Source organism: Brassica oleracea, chromosome C7 (genome assembly GCF_000695525.1).
Source record: "Brassica oleracea var. oleracea cultivar TO1000 chromosome C7, BOL, whole genome shotgun sequence".
NCBI lineage: Eukaryota > Viridiplantae > Streptophyta > Magnoliopsida > Brassicales > Brassicaceae > Brassica > Brassica oleracea.
In genome coordinates this window covers 25,612,570-25,632,218 of record NC_027754.1, presented here as the reverse complement: position 1 = coordinate 25,632,218, position 19,649 = coordinate 25,612,570, and the positions used below count along the sequence as shown (strand labels likewise).

General features: G+C 32.7%; 3 protein-coding genes across 3 annotated transcripts; 1 reads left to right on the top strand and 2 right to left on the bottom strand.

Moving 5' to 3' along the window:
- Nucleotides 1-5,259: 5,259 nt before the first annotated feature.
- LOC106303870 (mitochondrial import receptor subunit TOM9-2) lies at nucleotides 5,260-5,822 on the bottom strand. Its single transcript, XM_013740214.1, has one exon. It carries the CDS (start codon nucleotides 5,755-5,757, stop codon nucleotides 5,464-5,466), a length of 294 nt encoding a protein of 97 aa, XP_013595668.1. The 5' UTR covers nucleotides 5,758-5,822; the 3' UTR covers nucleotides 5,260-5,463.
- Nucleotides 5,823-9,136: 3,314 nt separating this feature from the next.
- On the top strand, nucleotides 9,137-11,940 carry LOC106303661 (ras GTPase-activating protein-binding protein 2). The gene is made up of 9 exons (XM_013739957.1): nucleotides 9,137-9,381; nucleotides 9,468-9,602; nucleotides 9,715-10,027; nucleotides 10,101-10,354; nucleotides 10,621-10,825; nucleotides 10,978-11,099; nucleotides 11,197-11,265; nucleotides 11,376-11,454; nucleotides 11,539-11,940. The coding sequence occupies exons 1-9, from the start codon at nucleotides 9,352-9,354 to the stop codon at nucleotides 11,679-11,681; spliced, it is 1,350 nt and encodes a 449-aa protein (XP_013595411.1). The 5' UTR covers nucleotides 9,137-9,351; the 3' UTR covers nucleotides 11,682-11,940.
- An 856-nt stretch (nucleotides 11,941-12,796) lies between these two features.
- Nucleotides 12,797-15,010, bottom strand: LOC106307053 (alcohol dehydrogenase class-3). Its single transcript, XM_013743891.1, has 9 exons — nucleotides 14,886-15,010; nucleotides 14,669-14,805; nucleotides 14,523-14,569; nucleotides 14,104-14,429; nucleotides 13,900-13,982; nucleotides 13,731-13,806; nucleotides 13,460-13,617; nucleotides 13,191-13,352; nucleotides 12,797-13,099 (listed from the first exon to the last, which is right to left on the bottom strand). The coding sequence occupies exons 1-9, from the start codon at nucleotides 14,917-14,919 to the stop codon at nucleotides 12,983-12,985; spliced, it is 1,140 nt and encodes a 379-aa protein (XP_013599345.1). The 5' UTR covers nucleotides 14,920-15,010; the 3' UTR covers nucleotides 12,797-12,982.
- Between the last annotated feature and the right edge of the window lie 4,639 nt (nucleotides 15,011-19,649).

Here is a 19,649-nt window from a genome sequence, read left to right as displayed (position 1 = left end):
AACTCTCTTGAGAAGTTTATCTCTTGGATTTTGATTGTTATGTTCTTGTGTTCTTGTTGATTTCTTATCTATTTCTTTACATGATTAATCTGAAATCCAATATTGGTTTAAGAGGAATCATGGAGATTAGTGAGTAATCACCTTTTGAATTCATGGGTTAGGGAGATTAAGGGTGATTAGGTTAGTTCTAGGATGTTTTAGTGTAAATCTTTCTTGTTCCTTGCTAGTAGAGTATTCTTAATGCATCTTCTGAGTTGGCCACTCAAAAGTTGACCAATAGGCATTTTCCACCCGAAAGGTGTTTGATGAAATGCCTGAGACAATTCTCCTAGGCTTTTAGTATACTTTGCCAAAGACATTTGTTGTTAAAGGTGCTAAGATAGCTAATAGACTTGTTAGTAATGATTGCTTTCATATTATTCAACCAAAGACATTTGATGTTTGAGATATGTTAGCAAACGAGCATTCATCTCGACATAGAGCTTGCTTAGAATTGTGTCTAGGCTTAAGGTTGATAGTTTGATTGATCATTTGCCATCCTTAGTTCGATACTTGATCACCCAAGGTCTAATCCCTATGCCCATGAGTTCTCTTTTCCCTTAGTCAAGAAAGTATCATTCTGTTATTGCTTTTTAGTTCTAGTCATAGCTTAAAACCCATCTAAATCATTGGTTGCACTTAGATTAAGTGAGTACTTGCATTCTCAGTGCTTTGATATCCCTGAGAACTAGTTCGACAATCACTATACTACAACATTTTTCTTAGGAGCCTTGAAAACTCCTAACATCACAAAACATATGAATTATTACTATATATAAACACTATTAATGTTATAAACCATTTAGTGATCGACCCATTTATTAGCCCGTGTAGCAAGACGGGCCAAGCCCATCCGCAGGATCATACTGGCGTCTATCTACTCTTGTGTTTATCTACATTATAGTTGGTGTTTATCTTACGTATTGCTAGTCATTATCTAGTTAAGGATAAGTACGATCTCATGTCGATCCAGTACTTAGACCGTCATTACCATATGTATATAAAGACCAGTTGGTCGACCTAATAATACACACAAGTTCCCTTCTTCATTCACAACAAAAAATACTATGTCTACGCAACACCAGCCTAAAAAAACGCAGATCATCACCACACCTCATCCATATTACAATAGAAGTCTTCAAAAATCAATGATCATAACAAAAAACAAACTTCACAAACACAACATCACATGTATTTATTGAGATAGAGCGACCACGACCCCGCACTTGCGTGGAGCTCAGCCACTAAAGGCAGACGAAGTTGATGTAAGCAAAACTCTCATCGATCACGCATTAAAACAATCTTCGTTTTTTCAATTACACAAACTAAAAACGCTCAATGCCGACAGGAATCGGATGAGATGTGTCAAACTTTCACGACAAATAAAAAAAGAGGAGTTGAAGATGTACCAGTTTATTAGGTTAAGATCAGCGTCTTGATGAATATTATATATAAAAATTATTTTACGTATTAATTATTTTTACATATTATGAAATAACATATATATATATTGAATCATTAAAAGTCAGTAACTATTAAATATATAATAAAATTGGTGCGAACATATAAATCAGTTTTTATTAATCCAAGGAATATTTTTTTTATATTTGATAGGATATGTAATTAAATTTAAATGATACTAACATACATATTATATTTTAGTATATTTTTGATATTAATGTCTATTAAATGATGATTTCTACTCATATAGTTTTTTTGATCATTTGTATCTTTTATAGAAAAAATTTTTAAATTACTGATAACAAGATTTTCATTGTGGTATTAATAATTTTAGTAATTTATAATTTTTTTTAAAATAAGTTGTCAATGTTCGTTCAAAACTTTTATAAAAAAAAACTGTTCAAAGTAAATTTTGAAACTAAATTATTTATGTATTTGATATGGTTTATAGTTTAATTTAAAATGATATATATATATATATATATATATATTATTCTTAATAACTAACTAAGTTAGACTTTTTTACTTATATAATTTTGTATTCATTTGTATTTTGTCATAACAAAAAATTTAAACCATGGATCACAAAATTTGAATGTGAGACTTTTGACAGTTTTAGTAATTTATAGTCATTTTAAAAAATTCAAAATATAACATATACAGAAAAATCTAAAATTTTATTATATGGTTATTGTGGTTTTTTAATTTATTTAATAGTTTAAAATTAAAAAAATGTGATAGAAGATACACTAATTTTTGTCAAATCTTTATTATTCAAAATCATTAATTGTCATATATATTTTAGCCACATTAGACAATTCTGTAAATTTTATTTAAGAAAATAATAAAGTCATTAATAATGAATTTATTGTTAGTTTAATTAAAAAGCTTATTATATAATTATATGGATCAACATATTTCTCTAATGATTCTAAGAATCATCATAGTGATGTCATGTAGCTACAAAAAGAAGTTGTAATGCTTCTCAAATAATATATAGGAGATTCAATTAATGTAGAGATTCCAGGTTACTCAACTTATATGTGATGAACCTAATAATAATGAAAAGTTTGTACGATTTTTTTTTTGTTTACTACTCGTTTTTAATGGATTTAGACTGATTGTACATAATGTATATTTTTACCCAAAAAGAGTCACATTCGCAACGGTCTTCTTTGATTTGTTTAATAATCATGTGATTTGTTCTTCATTTATCTTTGGCGTAGGTTCAGCTTTTTGAAGAAACGTTTAACATGCAATAACCTTACTCATAATATACAAAGAACCGATATATAAGGCACTCGTTGGTCTTAATACGGGTATGACAAAAAAACTTTAAAAGCTACTTTTGATATGATATATAGTTACGGAAATATGTGACAACATTATATTAAACTATGGTTTATATCAGGTGCTCTAGAATTCTTAGAAATATGATTTAGAAGACATTTAGAAGTACCACATATGATGAGTTTTTTTTTCAATTAATATAAAATTAAGGTTCTAATTTTTTAAAAGATCCTCGATTAATATATAGGGGATTCTGAACCAGACAACATTCAGATTAAAGGCCCAACATTCAGATTAAAGGCCCAGTTATTTCATGCTCAAACATTTTAAACTCTGTTTTACTTAATCAATATACAAGGCCTTATTTAAGTCTTTTTTTTCCTTATTTAAGTCTTTTTTTTTTTTGTCAAAATTTAAGTCTTTTTTTTTATGTAAGTCTTTTTATTCCAACACATATCATTATTAACAAATTCCAATAAAATATACAAAACATTAATTTCGTAACTATATAATTTTATAAATTTATAGATTTATTAATCATAAAAAAACTGTTTATTAAATCCTAAATTAATATCTTCTTCCTTACACTTTATGATTAATATACTAACAAATACTAAAGGAAACACCAACCACATAAACCACAACTTTTGAACATAAAACCGCTAATAATGCTAATGGCCGATCAAATCATTACGAAGAAAATATATTACAAATATCAACACATGAATTCACCGTTTATTATTATATCCACCAAATCAAGTTCTGTGATGTCCTATGTTCCATTCTTTTTTTTTATCAACTCCAATGTTCCATTCATCACATTATAAACAACACACAAAAATACCTTTTTCATAAAATCAAACGGCAACATCCCGTACATAAAACCACACAACGCATCAACAACGTAGCCGGCTCCGCGCTTGCGCGAAGCTATGCCCCTAGTATAATAAATATTTTTGTAGGTATATAATTTGTATTTTAAAATTTTAAGTACTCATTTGGTTCTCAGTTCGGTTTCTATATTTCGGTTCCAAAGATATATGATATGCTCAATTATTATGAAATTCAACTTAATTTTGGTTTTTTTTTCAGTTTGGTACGGTTCAGTGCACCCGGGTAAATATACTCAAACCTATACATTATCTTATATAAAAATTATATAAAATGAAATTATTTAATTTCAAAAATAATTTGCGCTTTCTATGAGCGAGTTAAAATTTAGTAGTTAATAAGACTATTGATGGTTCCATGGTCATGACTCAGAGAAGATATGCGTTCCAATAATAATCCAGATGATAAAGAAACATTGGCTTCGCACTTCTGCTACAAATCAGAAAAGACAAAACCAGCGGGTTTCAGCTTGTGTTTCTGATGTGAATTTTAATTATTGGAAATATGCAACTGGTTTTAGATAATCGGAGTTCTTTGCGGCTAAGCAACATGTGAAAGACTTAAAAGTATGGAGAAGAAGAAGGATTCTGGAGGCTTAAAAATATTTGATCATACTGAAACTTTGTGTCAGACTTCTTTGGTGTTGCTGTCTTGAGATTCAACAGAAAAGGCTGGAGCTATGGGGAGACATTCTTAGCAGAGGAGATCTCCTTTGGATTTTGAAACAAAACTGGACGTTTTGCTTTGTTAACATCAAGATAATACTGATGGCTCTGGATTCAGCTAAAGTGGGTTAAGTGAAAGGTTTGATAAATACTATACTATATTGAGATACAAAGCTGTATCTAGCTCTGTTTACAGAAAAAGGAAACAAAGGATCATATTTAATAGGTTAACCACATAAGCTTCAGTGATGCGAGTGGTAAGCATGAGTACCAGCAGAAGAACACAGTTACATGGTCAATGAAAAACCATTAGAGGCTGTGGCGATGGTGACTGGAAATCACGTCTGATGCGAAATGAAAAAGAGATTACAGAAGAATTATCAGAATTACACATACTCCAGTCGATGTTGCTAGAAAAATCTGACGAAACAAACTTAATTGCAAGTTTTGGAGAATCAGCCTGAAGTTTTATTACACTACTGAGCAAACCAGAAATGGCTTTTCCTTTGTGAATCAATTACACTTTGGCATGCTTCAAAATTCCATCTGTCAATAACCCCAAACTCTGAACTTGGACAAGATGTTTCAAACCTTGCTTAATATGCTACCTAGAAACCTTATTGAAATGCCCTTCACTATCTCTTCCTGCATCCATCTAATAGCTCCAATTTAGCATTTATCACTTTAGGTCAATCAATTCTGCCTCTATGAGATGTTAACAGTATTAATATGAATGTTTTAAAGATCTCGTTTTTGTTCTGTCGAGTTAGATCCTACACATGAGCTACCGAACCATGTCAACACAGCAAGATGAGACATGACAAAGATCACCTTGCAGAGATCTCCGAACCAAGAAAGAAGTTGATAGCAAATGAAAACCAAACATATTAAAAATATCACAAACTCAATGATATATAAAACATGCCTGATGACATAAAAGCTTCAGCTTCAAATTCTAAAAGATCATATGTTTAGCTTCTGAAGATGATAATCAAGACAAAGCTTTGAACTTTATGAGAATCGACGATCGAATTGAATCCGACAAAACCATAACAGAAAACTGATAAATAAAACAGAGAAAAAACCCCTAACAGCTCAACATCGTTCACAGGGTTTTCTAGAATCCCCTTTGCGCCGGGGCTCCGAGGAGGCTAGCCTGCTGAAGATCTATTTCGTTGAGCTGCGCTTCGCGATCCATCTCGATGATCAACGGCACGACCAGGATCAGAAAAGTCGTACCAGCGATCCACGCCGCTTTTCCCGTGCTCCGCAGCAATTTCTTCGACACTCCGACCGCATCTCCGGCGACGCGTCTTCCTTGAGAGACGATCTCGGAATTGGAGATCTTCGCCAAGATGTTCGAATCTCCGCCGCCAGATTTACCGGCTCCACCGAATCTCTTGGCCGCCATCGATGATTAGCGATTTGAGGGTTTAGTTTTCTTTCGAATCGGAAGCGTTTTTTGTTCCTCTTATATTGGGTCACTAAGACCCATTCGATTAATCCGGCCCATTTTATGTATTTCAAGACTTTCAACGGTTACGTTAAATCGCTTTGAAATAAAGTACTGGGGGCTGGTTACGTTGGCTCTCTTTTTTTTTTTTTAAACAACTATTTTATTTAAATAATAAAATGTAATAATATTACAATGAAAATATAGGAAATAATAAAAATATGATTTTTAACGGTGAAACACCTCAACTATGTTTGTTTTGGGTAAAAACCCCTAAACTAAGTATTTAACATAAAACCCCCCAAACTAATTTTATTTAATAAAGTAAACCTTAACCGGTCATAATTACCAATACTACCGGTAAATTTTTAGTTTAAAATGTAATAATATTACAATGAAAATATAGGAAATAATAAAAATACAACCAAATGCAAAGTCAAGATTATAGATACAAAAATACGAAGAAGCATTCTTCTGAATATATCAGTGGTTCATAGATTGATCCATACCTTTGCAATATTATTGGTTTACAATTGAGTACGAGTGTACTATTAATCCGGTGCATCATGCCTTACTAGATTAAGAACATCTTTAACCACGTTCCATAATTTAGTACAAAATAAAGTGAAAAATAGAATAATGAAAAATAAAAAAGTGATTACTTTATAAATAGAGTGATTTTTTTTTTGTTAATACTCAATTTTTCATTCCATTTTTGAAGTAAATTATGTAGTACAGATGGAGATGCCCTAAGGAACTTCGAATGAGAAATTAACGAATGTAAAGATTAAAAGTTCATGAAATGGATACCACTATAATCAACGAATGCCATTTTCATCCGGTTGCTTAGCCTTTACAACAAGACTTCTAACACTCGAGAATTCTAACAGAACCAGCTTCTCTTGAGCCAAAATCATGGTTTCAATAGCCTGGTTCATTGCTACTGTTTGATTGCACTACTTTCGTTCTGCTAATCAACAAGAAATAAAAAGGGAAAAGATAACATTGTCACCTATGACGCCGTATGATGCCCAAAATTAACTTAAGTTATAAAAAACCCTAAAGAAACATTAAGATTACAAATTATGGTACCTCGCAAATGCTCCAGATAACAGTGACAATACGAGTCTGCAGAAGACTAACTAAGTGAATTTATACACAAATTTTATAGTTACCAATAACGTTAATGCGCGGCACAACCCACCGTATTCCTATAAAAAGTCACATGTTGTCGCAAAAATACAAAACATTATTTGGAAAAAAAATTAAAATTAAAAAAAACTTTTAAATCCAAAAACATGTTTTACTTTATAAAACATTTGTTAACAAAGACAAAAATAATCTATAACTAACATATCCTAAAACTAACATCTAAAATCATAAAATTACATCTAAATCATAAAACTAACATTCAGTTCAACAATAACATCAAAACTAATTTAAGCGAGAATCAAATTCAGAATTCAAATCCATAGAAGATAATCAACATAAAATAAAGTTGATTGGATTGAACACTTCATGCAAGTTTGTCTGCATTTGTATTCTTTTGCATCACTTAAATGCATCTTGGAGGTTTGATTTACATAATTAAATGTACTTAATATTTAAGTTACAAAAAATGCAATTGGTATTTTATTTTGTGTGTGATGAGCAATAACATCTTTTCATGGACACTTTATGTAAGATTTGATTCATTTTCATCGGTTCTAATTCATTTGGGTGCACATGATTTTAATAGTTCATGGGCCTATTTAGAGACATTAAACACATAAGCAAAGCATAAATGACCTCTCTCATTCTCAACTAAGTACATGATAAACACGCTGAACTATTTTCACCTCAAAGAATCTATCTGGAGCTGAAAACCCATAGCCCAGATAAGACTAAAATTGCAAAATCGTTTGATGGGACACCCCCACCTGTTCATCCAGTTTCAAATGGGCTGGATCAGTGCCTACTAACTAGACAGTACATCTCCAGACTTATCATGTTAATGCTGAGTAAAAATTCTTTCTAATGTTAAGATAATTTCTAATACCATATAATTACATGTAGTTTATGGTGGTTATCCTGGTGGCTAAGCACCACCACATACACCACAAGACATGCTCTTATGGCAAACATCAAACACAATATCCAGCTTAGGTACATAATCTTTGTTTAAGTGGCCCATGATTAATTTATTCTTTGTCAGTTATTACTTCTGATGAACCAAAAGGCAAAAGGATTTGAAGTTTAAAAATATGATCTCTTTGTTATGCAACTCAAACTGCAGTTGTAGACTAAACACTTACACGGTTAGATTCATTTTAATTTTTAAACCCTTAAGTGTTAAGACCACAACTGCGGTTTGAGTTACATAACTTTGAGCCAGTACATTTGAAATGTAAACCGTAGAACTAAACACGTTTGAACTGGAAAAAAAATTATGATAGATAATTTATTAAAAATGATAAAAGATACCGTGTGAGTGAAAATAAAATATTAAAAAAACATCCTGTGATAATTGAAGAATCAGCAAACAAATATTTTAACTTTCTAAAATTAAAATTACGAACGTTGAACAAGAAAAGACATACATGCCGAGAAATCGGATAGGAGAATCTATTAACAATAACAACCGAGACGTTACAAAAAAAGAAGTTTAAATACCATTTTTAAGTTTTCATCATCTACAGATTCAACTGTTAAAACACATTAAAGACGGTAACATTTGATTGAATGCTAATAAACACCAATATACAACACTCCCTCGGTTTTATAATATAAATAGTTTTGGCTAAAAGCACGAACATTAAGAAAATTATTATGTTTTTAAAAAGTATTTTATAATAAATAGGTTAGATATAATTTAACCAATAAAAAATAAGTCAATTTAATTTGATTGGTCACTCTGTATTCAATAAATGTAAAAATTACCTAAAAATACGAAAACTACTTACATTTTGAAACAAAAACAATTCCTTAAAACTACTTACAATATGAAATGGAGAGAGTATTAGTTAATAACATTAACACCGTAAATGTTTTTTTCTCTAGAAAACTTGCTATTATTATGATGTAAAAAATAAAAGTTTTTTCTAAAATCAAATTTTAACGGGCAAAAGTTAAAAACCAAAAATAAATTACATTTGGAATGGTAAAATGATTAGGGTTGGTTTAGCAGAAGTTGAAAACAAATGGTGTTAATCAACAAGAGAAAGAAAGAAAAGGTACCAGATGCAGATTAAAAAAGGAATAAACAGTCTCTTACCCTATCCACTAGACTAGACCCAAAGAAACCTTTTGGTCTTCTCTTTTATTTTATTTTATTTTTTTGTAACATTAATTGTAGATTTAAAAACCCTATATAAATCTCATTCCCATTCTCTTCTTCATCAATCTTCCTCGTTTCCTCAGATCTGTTTCCACTTCAATTCAACAAATATAGAGAGAATTAGAGTGAGAGGGAGAGAGAGAGTACCTTTTCTCTTCTCAAACTTGGGGAAGTTGTTCGTATTGTAACGTTACTATTCCGTTTCGATCTTCTTCGGACCTTAGTGGTGTTTAATAATGGCGACTTCTTATCCTGGAGCGATGCAGGCGAGTTTCATTTCTAAAAATCGATATTACGATGTTTCGCTTTTTTCGGCTAAGTAATCGAATATGTGTATTTTTTCTATGTGCAGGTTGGTTCGTACTTTGTGGAACAGTACTATCAAGTGTTGCAGCAGCAGCCACATCTTATTCACCAGTTTTATTCCGAATCAAGCAAAATGATCCGTATTGATGGGGACTCTAGCGACACTGCCGATACTTTACTGGTCTTTACGCTAATAATTAGATTTTGTCTTTGATTCAATCATTATCTTCAATTAGTAAAGATTTGTGCATTTTAGTTAATTAGGTTGTGTTTTGATTTGTGATTGGATGTAGCATATTCACAACATGGTTATGTCACTGAACTTCACTGCCATTGAAGTGAAGACAATCAATTCAGTAGAGTCCTGGGAAGGTGGGGTCCTTGTGGCCATTTCAGGGTCTGTGAAGACGGAGGAGTTCAGCAACAGGAGGAGTTTCATGCACACTTTCTTCCTTGCTCCTCAGGAGAAGGGTTATTTTGTTCTCAATGATATCTTTCAGTTCATCGATGAAGGACTTGTCTTCTCTCATCACCAGCCCTCGTATTTGTCTGAAACCAGGCACGAGGTTCAGCTCAATCCTCCAAGCCCTCATCCTGAACCTCAAGGTTTGTTTATGGCTTATGCATGTTTAAGTCCTGTAGGATTTTAGTAGCTTATTGTTGTTTCATGAATTTCTAGTTCATGATGATTATGTTCTGGAGCAAGAGGCAAGTGATTATGTGAATGCAGTCCAAATCAATGATGATCTTGTCGATAAGTATTCTCTGCAAGAGGATCAATATCAGCTTCAGCATGAAGACTATGAGGATGAAGTTACGGTTGAGGAAACACCTAGGGAGGAAGTTGTTGTTGATGTTGTACATGAACCTCGTGCTGCACCACCACCAGAGGAACCCGTTGGTGAACAATCCAAGATGAGTTATGCTTCCATTGTAAGTACACTCTCTCTCTACAATTTTTTGTGATTTTTCAGCATTTTAACCAAACAATCTGTTGAAAAGAATTGAAATCGACACGCAAAGACACATATTGCTGTGTTCATTCATATTTGTCTCAAAGTAGTCACTCCTGCAGACCCTTTTTTTTAAAAAAAAGATAATGGTGATTTGGTTTAGCACTTGTACTTCACTTAGGTTTTGTTCAGTTATGTTATAGAAAACTGGCTTTTTAATCGAAGTTTTTTCTCCTTTTTCCTCAGCTACGAGTTGCAAAGGAAGCAGCTGCTGTGCCTGTAGCTGCTACACAACCATCATATAACAGGAATTCTCAAGAGAATTATGAGTGGGATCAACCACTACGGACTCCTTCCCCTCAGTTGGCTGCGCCTCCTGCTCCTGCTCAGCAATCAAACGCTTTTACTGACTATGGAGCAGAGGCGGATGGTGGCTTTGGATTTGAAGACTGTAAGTTTTTGTTTTCACTTGGACCAGTAAATTTTTTTAATTCCTCTTATGTAAATGGTTAGAGAAGTGAATAAGACTAGCAGTGCTGCTTTTTTTGTCTCTATTTGTCGCTTTGAAAATGTATATTTACTTATTGGTTTGCCTTGTTCCAGTTGAGATCAAATCAGTGTACGTTAGAAATCTGCCTTCCAACATATCTGCTTCAGAGATCGAGGAAGAGTTTAAGAACTTCGGTACAATCAAGCCTGATGGTGTTTTCCTCAGATCCCGCAAGGTTAATTAATCTCCACTTCGTATTTTTGCCCTTTGTGATTGTCTTTAAGTGATATGAATAACCATAGCTAACAATCTTTACCAAACCAACCGTGCAGGATGCTATTGGCGTTTGTTATGCATTTGTTGAGTATGAAGACATGACTTCCGTTGAGAATGCTATCAAGGTGTGAATTCTTTTGCGCAATGACCACTATGCGACTCGCTAGATAGACTGTCTTCTTTTCTTTCCATTTTGTCTTGGTTCTTATTGGTTTCCTTTCTGTGTAATAAATAGGCTTCTCCTATATATTTGGGTGGAAGACAAGTATACATTGAGGGACGAAGACCTAATCCCGCTGGTGTTCGCGGAGCAAGTAAGCAGTGTTTCTTCTGAGTGACTTGTAATGAGAGCCCACCACCAAATGCAACTCATTTTGACTGTGATTTCTATTGACCAGGAGGAAGAGGGCGCGGGAGAGGCGGTTACCCAACAGAAGCACCAAGAGGCCGATTTGGTTCCCGTGGTGTGTCCGGGAGAGGAAACCAGGAAGGAGGTGACTACAGGCCAAGAGGCAACGGTAACTACCGTGGTGGCCGCTAAGGAAAGAAGAAACGCAGCTGTATCTCTTATATAAGTTTTAGGGCAACCAAGAATGAATGATTTAGAGGTTCTCGTTGTTCCTTCATCTACCACCGATGTAGTTTGTAACATTTTGTTGGGTTTGGGTTTTGGTTCATATGTTTTTCTTTTTAATTTGTTTTAGATTTTAGGGATTGGACTTTCTTACCCCTTTTCCTTTGAGAATGGCTTTAGTTATGTAACATTTCAATTTTTGTTTTTCCTTTTAACGTTGGCTTGATTTTGAAACTTATTTTGCTATTTCTTTTCTTTGGTTTGAGTAAACTCTTATGCTATGTTATGTGGAGACATCAGTCTAGTTCTAACATTGTTTATCCATCGACCACTAGTTATAAACAACCCCGTTTATACTCTTTTTATGTTGTTATGTTTCTGTCATCATAGTGTACACAGGCAACAATCAATAATATTACATCGTGCTATTGTCAATGTTATTACATATGCATTTTGTTCTTGTGCTATTGTTTGATTATCAAACATTATAAATTTTAACTAGACAACCAAAAAAAAAGTTCTTGATATGCATTTTGTTAACCTTGAAAGCATCATAATCTGATGATATAGGTGGCGATGGAGACAGATGGCTATCGAAGAAAGATAGAACATCATGACTGCTATTGTTATTTCAAAATTTCTTGCGGTAATATTCTTTTAATTTGAAAATACACTAGATTTTACTATATCTAGAAAACAAAATACATTACCAATTTACTATATCTGATAGTAAATTGACAAATGAAATAAACTTATAGCTGAACTATTTAAAATGTAGTTTGTTTATTGCCACTTTTTGTTCAATGTACCGATTTTTAATTGTGGCCTGTGTGCGCACTGAGACGAGAAGCTGAGTGAGAGTCAGACATGTAAACTGCTAAATCTCCTGACTAGTATTTTTTTATAACGTAGTTTTGAGAACTCTGCCTATACCAAACAAAAGTTCATGTGTTGCGCCTTAAGCTTGGGTCTTCACCTATCCGAACTTTAATTTCAGAAGAATAAACATTAGATCGATGTTATCAACCATATCATTCACTCTATTGAGTTTGGAAACTAAGATTGATATATTCAACAGTTAATCTCCATCAACATGGTCGCTTATTATTAATGATGATACTCGGTCTTTAATCAAATTTTACGGAAGCATAAGACAGGATACACACGACTTGAGTCCGTAGCTCAGGAACTTGTCATTGACTCATTACCGACAAAAGACACAAAACACATGATGAAGTGGAGAAAGAGAAGATAAAACCATTGGTTTATCATTCGCTGGTACTGAGGACACAACGAAGGCAAGTACCTTCATGCAACAGGTCAAAAGCCTTGTTGATCTCTCCCAAGGTCATGTTGTGCGTTATGTACTCATCCACTTTGATCTCCTGCATTTTGTTGGAAATTGTCACGCAAAATTCCAAGTGTTTAAAGAGAAGATTACATGGAATCGTTGCTTGAGTTGGAAGTTTTTCTAACCTTGTTCATATACTTCTCTACAAGCCAAGGCACTTGGGTTCGACTCTTGAAACCACCAAAAGCTGTTCCTTTCCACACACGGCCAGTCACGAGCTGGAAAGGTCGGGTTGATATCTCTTGTCCTGATGCTGCAACACCGACTATAACCGAAGTTCCCCATCCCTGCAAACATCGTCCTTAACTCTTAAGCACATCATCTTGTCTTATGTAAATTCTATAAATTTTAAACATGATTTCAGTTTATGTTCAGATTTCAAGGATGAGTGTACCTTGTGACAGCACTCTAATGCGGCTCTCATCACGGAGACATTCCCAATACACTCAAAGCTGTAGTCAACACCGCCATCAGTGAGGTCGACAATCACTTCCTGAATTGGCTTCTGGTGGTCCTTTGGGTTCACAAACTCATTAACACCAAACTTCTTTGCTGAAATGCCAACCAAGTAACCCAATGTATTGTGCGTAAAACTCAAAAGACGACAAAAATAACTTCAACCAAGCCAGTAGAAAAATAAGAAGATAAGAACTAAGAAGTATTACCAGTTTCATACTTCTTGCTGTCAATATCAATGCCAATGATCCTTGTAGCACCAGCTGTTTTTGCACCCTCAGCAACCTATCCATTAATTATTTACATAAACAAACCACAAAGTTCTCTTCTATGGGGAAAAATAAAATGATGAAAGCTTATGGAAAGGATGTAGCTTACAGCAAGCCCCACGGTCCCAAGACCAAAAATGGCAACATTTGACCCAGGCTCTACTTTTGCAGTGTTCCAAACTGCTCCAAGGCCTAACATGATCAAGATACAGGATAATATACGGTTAGGTTCCTATCACTCTATCAGATAGAATAAAGACTTAAAGAGGATGGTGAATAAACCATGTAGATAAAAGTTTAATTCTTTTCTTACCAGTGGGGACACCGCACCCAAGAAGGCAGACTTTCTCCAAAGGAGCCTGAGGATCGATCTTGGCGACACTAACATCATGAACAACAGTGTACTGACTAAACGTGGAGGTACCCATGAAGTGATAAATGGGTTTCCCGTCAACGGAGAAGCGGCTCTTACGGTCGTTCATCATGACCCCAACACCAGTAGCGGATCGAACCTTGCCGCAGAGGTTAGTCTTGCCTGATTTGCAGAACTTGCATTCACGGCACTCAGCTTGGTAACAAGGGATAACATGATCCCCAGGTTGAACCTCAGTTACACCTTCACCAACACTCTCAACAATCCTGCTCAAAACAAATCCGAATACGTTAAGAGAATCTGATAAAAAGTGGATTTGATGATGATTGATTGATTGATTGATGGAAGATACAACATACCCAGCGGCCTCGTGACCGAGGATACAAGGGAAGAGACCTTCAGGATCCTACATCCACAACAGAGACAAACAAAATCAAAAGATTTTAGATCCCTAATAAATGGACTCGATTGAATCAGTACTAGTAAGAAAGAGATTCAGACGGACCTTGCCGCTCCAGGTGTAGGCGTCGGTGTGACAGAGAGCGGTGAAGAGGATCTTGATCCGAACCTCACCGGCCTGAGGGGGAGCCACTTGCACATCTTCGATGACCAGAGGTTTGTTCGGCTCGTAAGCCACCGCAGCTATGGTGTGAAGAGCGAAACCAGATCAGATGTAATCAACAACCGTAGATAAAAGGTTTAGAAATCAGCCATTTGTGTACCTTTGCATGTGATAACCTGACCTTGAGTCGCCATTGACGCACGAGGATAATTTGAGAGAGAGAGAGAGAGAGAAGTGGCACTGTTAGGTAGGTGTAGTCTCGTTTCTTCTTTCTTTTCTTCTATGGGTCGGGTCAGAACGGGTTTGGATCGTTAATAATGGAGTCATTGGGTAACAAAAACTTTTTTTGGGCCTTCCGGGGCTAACCCCATTTGAACTTTAAATATTTTGGGCCTACCCAATCAGACCAAAACGGACCGAAAACCTGAAACATATTTTAGTTTAAATATTATCAGTCTTGCAAACATATTATTTTAATATTTTTATCCAAAATTGTAATAAAACAAATAGAAAATTTGTTAATGGACCTTATTGTTTGATCTTTACAAATGTCACACTTTAAATTCGCAAATAAACCTTTTTCATTTATAACATGTTTTTTTCAACATACAAAGTCTGAAACGTTAGTCTGAAACGTTTGACCCTGTTTAATATATTTAGTTTTAATTTATATTTAATTATTTAATCTTATTTATATTAAACTCACGTACAATTTTGTATTAAATTTGTGATATTAATTTAATATTATATTTTTCAATTAAATCTTTGATCTCTAATAGTTAAGATTTGTTAATTTAGAATTTTGTACCAAAAGATTGAAAATCTGCTAACAATATGAACGAACGGTCTGCGATGCTATTTTGAAATTGCATTCAGTTTATGTCATTAAATATAGTGGTTAGTTTAATTTTATATTTCAATAACAGAAGTATATGATTGCTTTTACAAAAGTATAATCAATCTTATTTTTATATAGACCATATTTGTATATTATCCATTTTTGGTTTTCTTTTATTTTTGTGCAATTCTGCAAGTCACTAGGTATTTTACCAATTTATGTCATTAGCATAAATGATAGATGAGTGACTGAAAATACATATTTCATGTTAATATTTTTCTTTTCAGTGTATTTATTATCAAATGTAGTGGAAGGTTTAAGTGTTAATCTTATAACATGATGTATGATAGGTGAAGAATTGCAAATAAAAGTTTTAACACCGAAAATTCATTGAAAATATCCCAAGAGTTTTGGGGTAGAAAAAACTAAATCACCAATAGACAACATAAGAAACCTAAAAAAATATAGATAACAAAGAGAAAATGTAGATTTAAAAGGAAAGAAAAAAAAACAATACATTACAATTTCCGATTTAATAATTTAAATGAAGAGGATGTTTTATAAATTACACTTAATATAAGTTATTCAGTCAAAAGTTTAAATCGTACAAATAATTCAATTAACATATACGTATGACCAAAGCCTAAAATACAAGTATACTCTTAAAAAATTAATATCTTAATTAATATTAAATTGAATGGAATTTTTCATAAATATCACAGAATGTAAGGTTTTAATTATTGTTTATGGTTTAATAAAAAAAATATCACTAATAATTTGAAACATAAAGTTAAATTACTACATGCAAACTATAATATTGTTATGTTCAAAAATATTATATTAAACAATTAGTAATATGGTAAATATTAAAATTATATACCATGTAAGCCAAATATTTAATATATATAAAAATAGAAATACTCACCCGCACGGTTGTGCAGATCAGGATCTAGTCTATTCTACTAAATCATGATGGTGACCAATTGATAAATGTTATGTCCAAGTATTTATTCCAACATTTTACTCTTTCTTATTAATAAATATTTTTAGAAAGACTCAACCGTTTCTTCCACGTTTTACTCCATTAAATCAAACTATTTCATTACTCCTCATTTTATTTTATGACTATTCACGTGGCTTTAGTGGAAGATTTACATAACCATGACAATGTGGGCAAAATATTATACACCTATACACCATAGTCTTTCTGAAAGCCTTTTAAAATATTTTTTATATGAAGGTTTTGGAAACGAGGTTATTATAACTATGTCGTCATTGTAGTCATTTTAAAAGGTTTCTTTTAATGTTCTGCAGGTTTTTATTAATGTTTTTCAGTTCAAAAACTTTTCAGCCTTTGGATTATAATCTAAAGTTTTTGATACATCATATATATAGGTTTATAATTTTAACTAAAATAAGACTTTTAAATAAATTCAAAATATGCTCCAGAGATTCTAATATATAAAAAAATACACAAAACAACTATTGACTGTTATTAATAATTATAATATTATAATTATTATTTTTTCAATATATATTTCCAAACACAGATTTGTAGTCCACGTTTCAGATTTGTAATCATATAATTATAAATTTGAAATATATTTGGAGAACAGTTTCTAAATATTGAATATATTGAAATATATCTATACATTATACAGTTCCATAAAATGTAATTTCTATATCTCATAGTATATGGATGTATTGTTATAAACAATGTTATTAAAACCGGACCATAAAATGAACCTGGAAATTGGCTTCATTTGGGTTACGGATCAATCTGGTCCAACTGGTTTAATTGGGTTCATAGTACAATAGAAACTCTATAAATTAATAATCAAAAAATTAATAAACACGGTAAATTAATAAATTTCTTATGTCCTGAGTTAGGCAAATTCTAAATATAACACAAATCGATAAGATAATAATTTTTAAGAAAATTATATGTTTTATGGTCCCATCAGAATCATAAGTTAATAATTTATATAAGTACAAAAAAAAATTATATTGTTTATTTTATATTCAAAATATAATTCATCTCTGTTTTATCTGTACTTCAATATATATTTTGATAATAATTAGTAAAATCTATTCTATTAAAATCAGGATAATGACCAATTGATAAATAATTAGTCTAACATTTTTTTTCCCACATGACCTACTTAAAAAATAACCAAATCTTTTATAACTACATCTAAATATATCACGACTCTAACCACGTTCAATATTTAAATAATATATTTCAATAATATGATCAGTTATCTTTCTTTCTACAGATTAGTTAACATAAGCAGTTACCTTTCTATCTTTCTTTACGTGAAACATATAATTTCTCAGACTTTAAACACTTTTCTCAAATCCTACGTAAGTTTTTTTACGTCAACAATTATAACTGTTATAATTAGTTAACTAGTAAGAAAATATAATATATTGCAAACTTTAGAAATAAAGTTTAAAATTAATTTCTGAAATGCATATAGTACAAGTGTATAGTTATGCAACTTGACATATTTATTATAGTTACCACAAATTATGTTAAACTAAATTAATATTAAACACAAATATGATTACACAAATATAAAATTAAATTTCTCAAAAAAAAAAAAAAACAAGCACTATACCCCACCCTTTCAAAAGACGGATCAGAATCTTGTTTATTTTAAACTGTAAGTCATCAATTTGGAAGATCGTTTGCCATGTCATCGAAGCATGAACCAACCGCTTCACCCCTCCTCTTAATTCCTCTTTCTCTCACTCTCGAAGCTCCTCCCCTCAGTTATGTTGTCTCTCCTCTCACCTTTGCAGCCCCAAATTAGTGGCGGAACCAGACATTAATGTGATTGGGGTCAATTTACTTTATAATAAAATATAAATGTTATGAAATTTATTATATTAATTAAACAAATTAAAACTATCTAAGTTTATATTTATTCAAACACTAACTTACAAAATAGTCTGTATATGCTAATAAGTGAAACTCTATAATGATCTAAAATGGTGAAAGACATAAATATAATGAAGAAAAAATAAGACCATCTTATAGAAAATGAAAAAGTTTATCTTTTTACTGAAATAGAAATGTTAGACAGCTGGAAAAAATGGAAAGACAATAAAAAAAATTAAAACTTAAGGAAAGTTTGGAAAAGATTATTAAAGTAGTGGACAAAATGGTAGTATTAAGAAAATAAATCATAGGGTCAAGTTACTTGGGCGAGAAAAAGTCACGGGGTCAATAAATCAATTTTTGTTGTAAAACAAACCGTTTGGAGACTGAATGTTTATGTATTTCATTAATGAATAAGTGTTCCGTTTATATAGGAGATTACAAAATAAGTAAAAAAGAAAGTATCCAAAACCTAAATTAACTAGGATTAAAAAAGACTACTAATACATAATATGGAAAGATTACAAAGAAAGGAAATCATAATCATACAAGGAAAAGAAAAACATGTTGTGGCCGCCTCTCTCTTTCCTCAACAGGCCGTCTCTCTCTCCTCTCTCTCTCTCCTGCGGATGGGCCGGTTTATGACTAGGCCGGTTATGGACATCCATCAATTGATTTATAACACTCTCCCTTGGATGCCATAACCATACATGGATTGTAATACGCTTAATGTTGTCTCATTAAAACCTTATCGTGAAAAACCCAGTGGGACAAAAACATGATGAAGGAAAAAGAGTACAACACGTACTACTCCCCCTGATGAGAACCTCAGTGGAGGTCTTTCAGCCTACGCATCCCAATCTGATGCGTGAGCTTCCTGAATATACAGGTCGGAAGTGCTTTAGTGAATAAATCAGCCGAGTTATCACTGGACCGTACTTGGATCACTTTGACCTCTCAGGTCTTTTACAAATCGTGGGTAAAGAAGAACTTAGGCAAAATATGTTTTGTCCTATCCCCTTTGATATAACCATCTTTGAGCTGAGCAATGCAAGCCGCATTATCCTCGAAGATAATGGTCGGCTCTTTGCACTCGACCATCCCACAATCTGATCGGATATGTTGGATCATCGATCTCAGCCAAATAACCTCGCGGCTGGCCTCATGAATGGCTAGTATTTCCGAATGATTGGATGATGTGG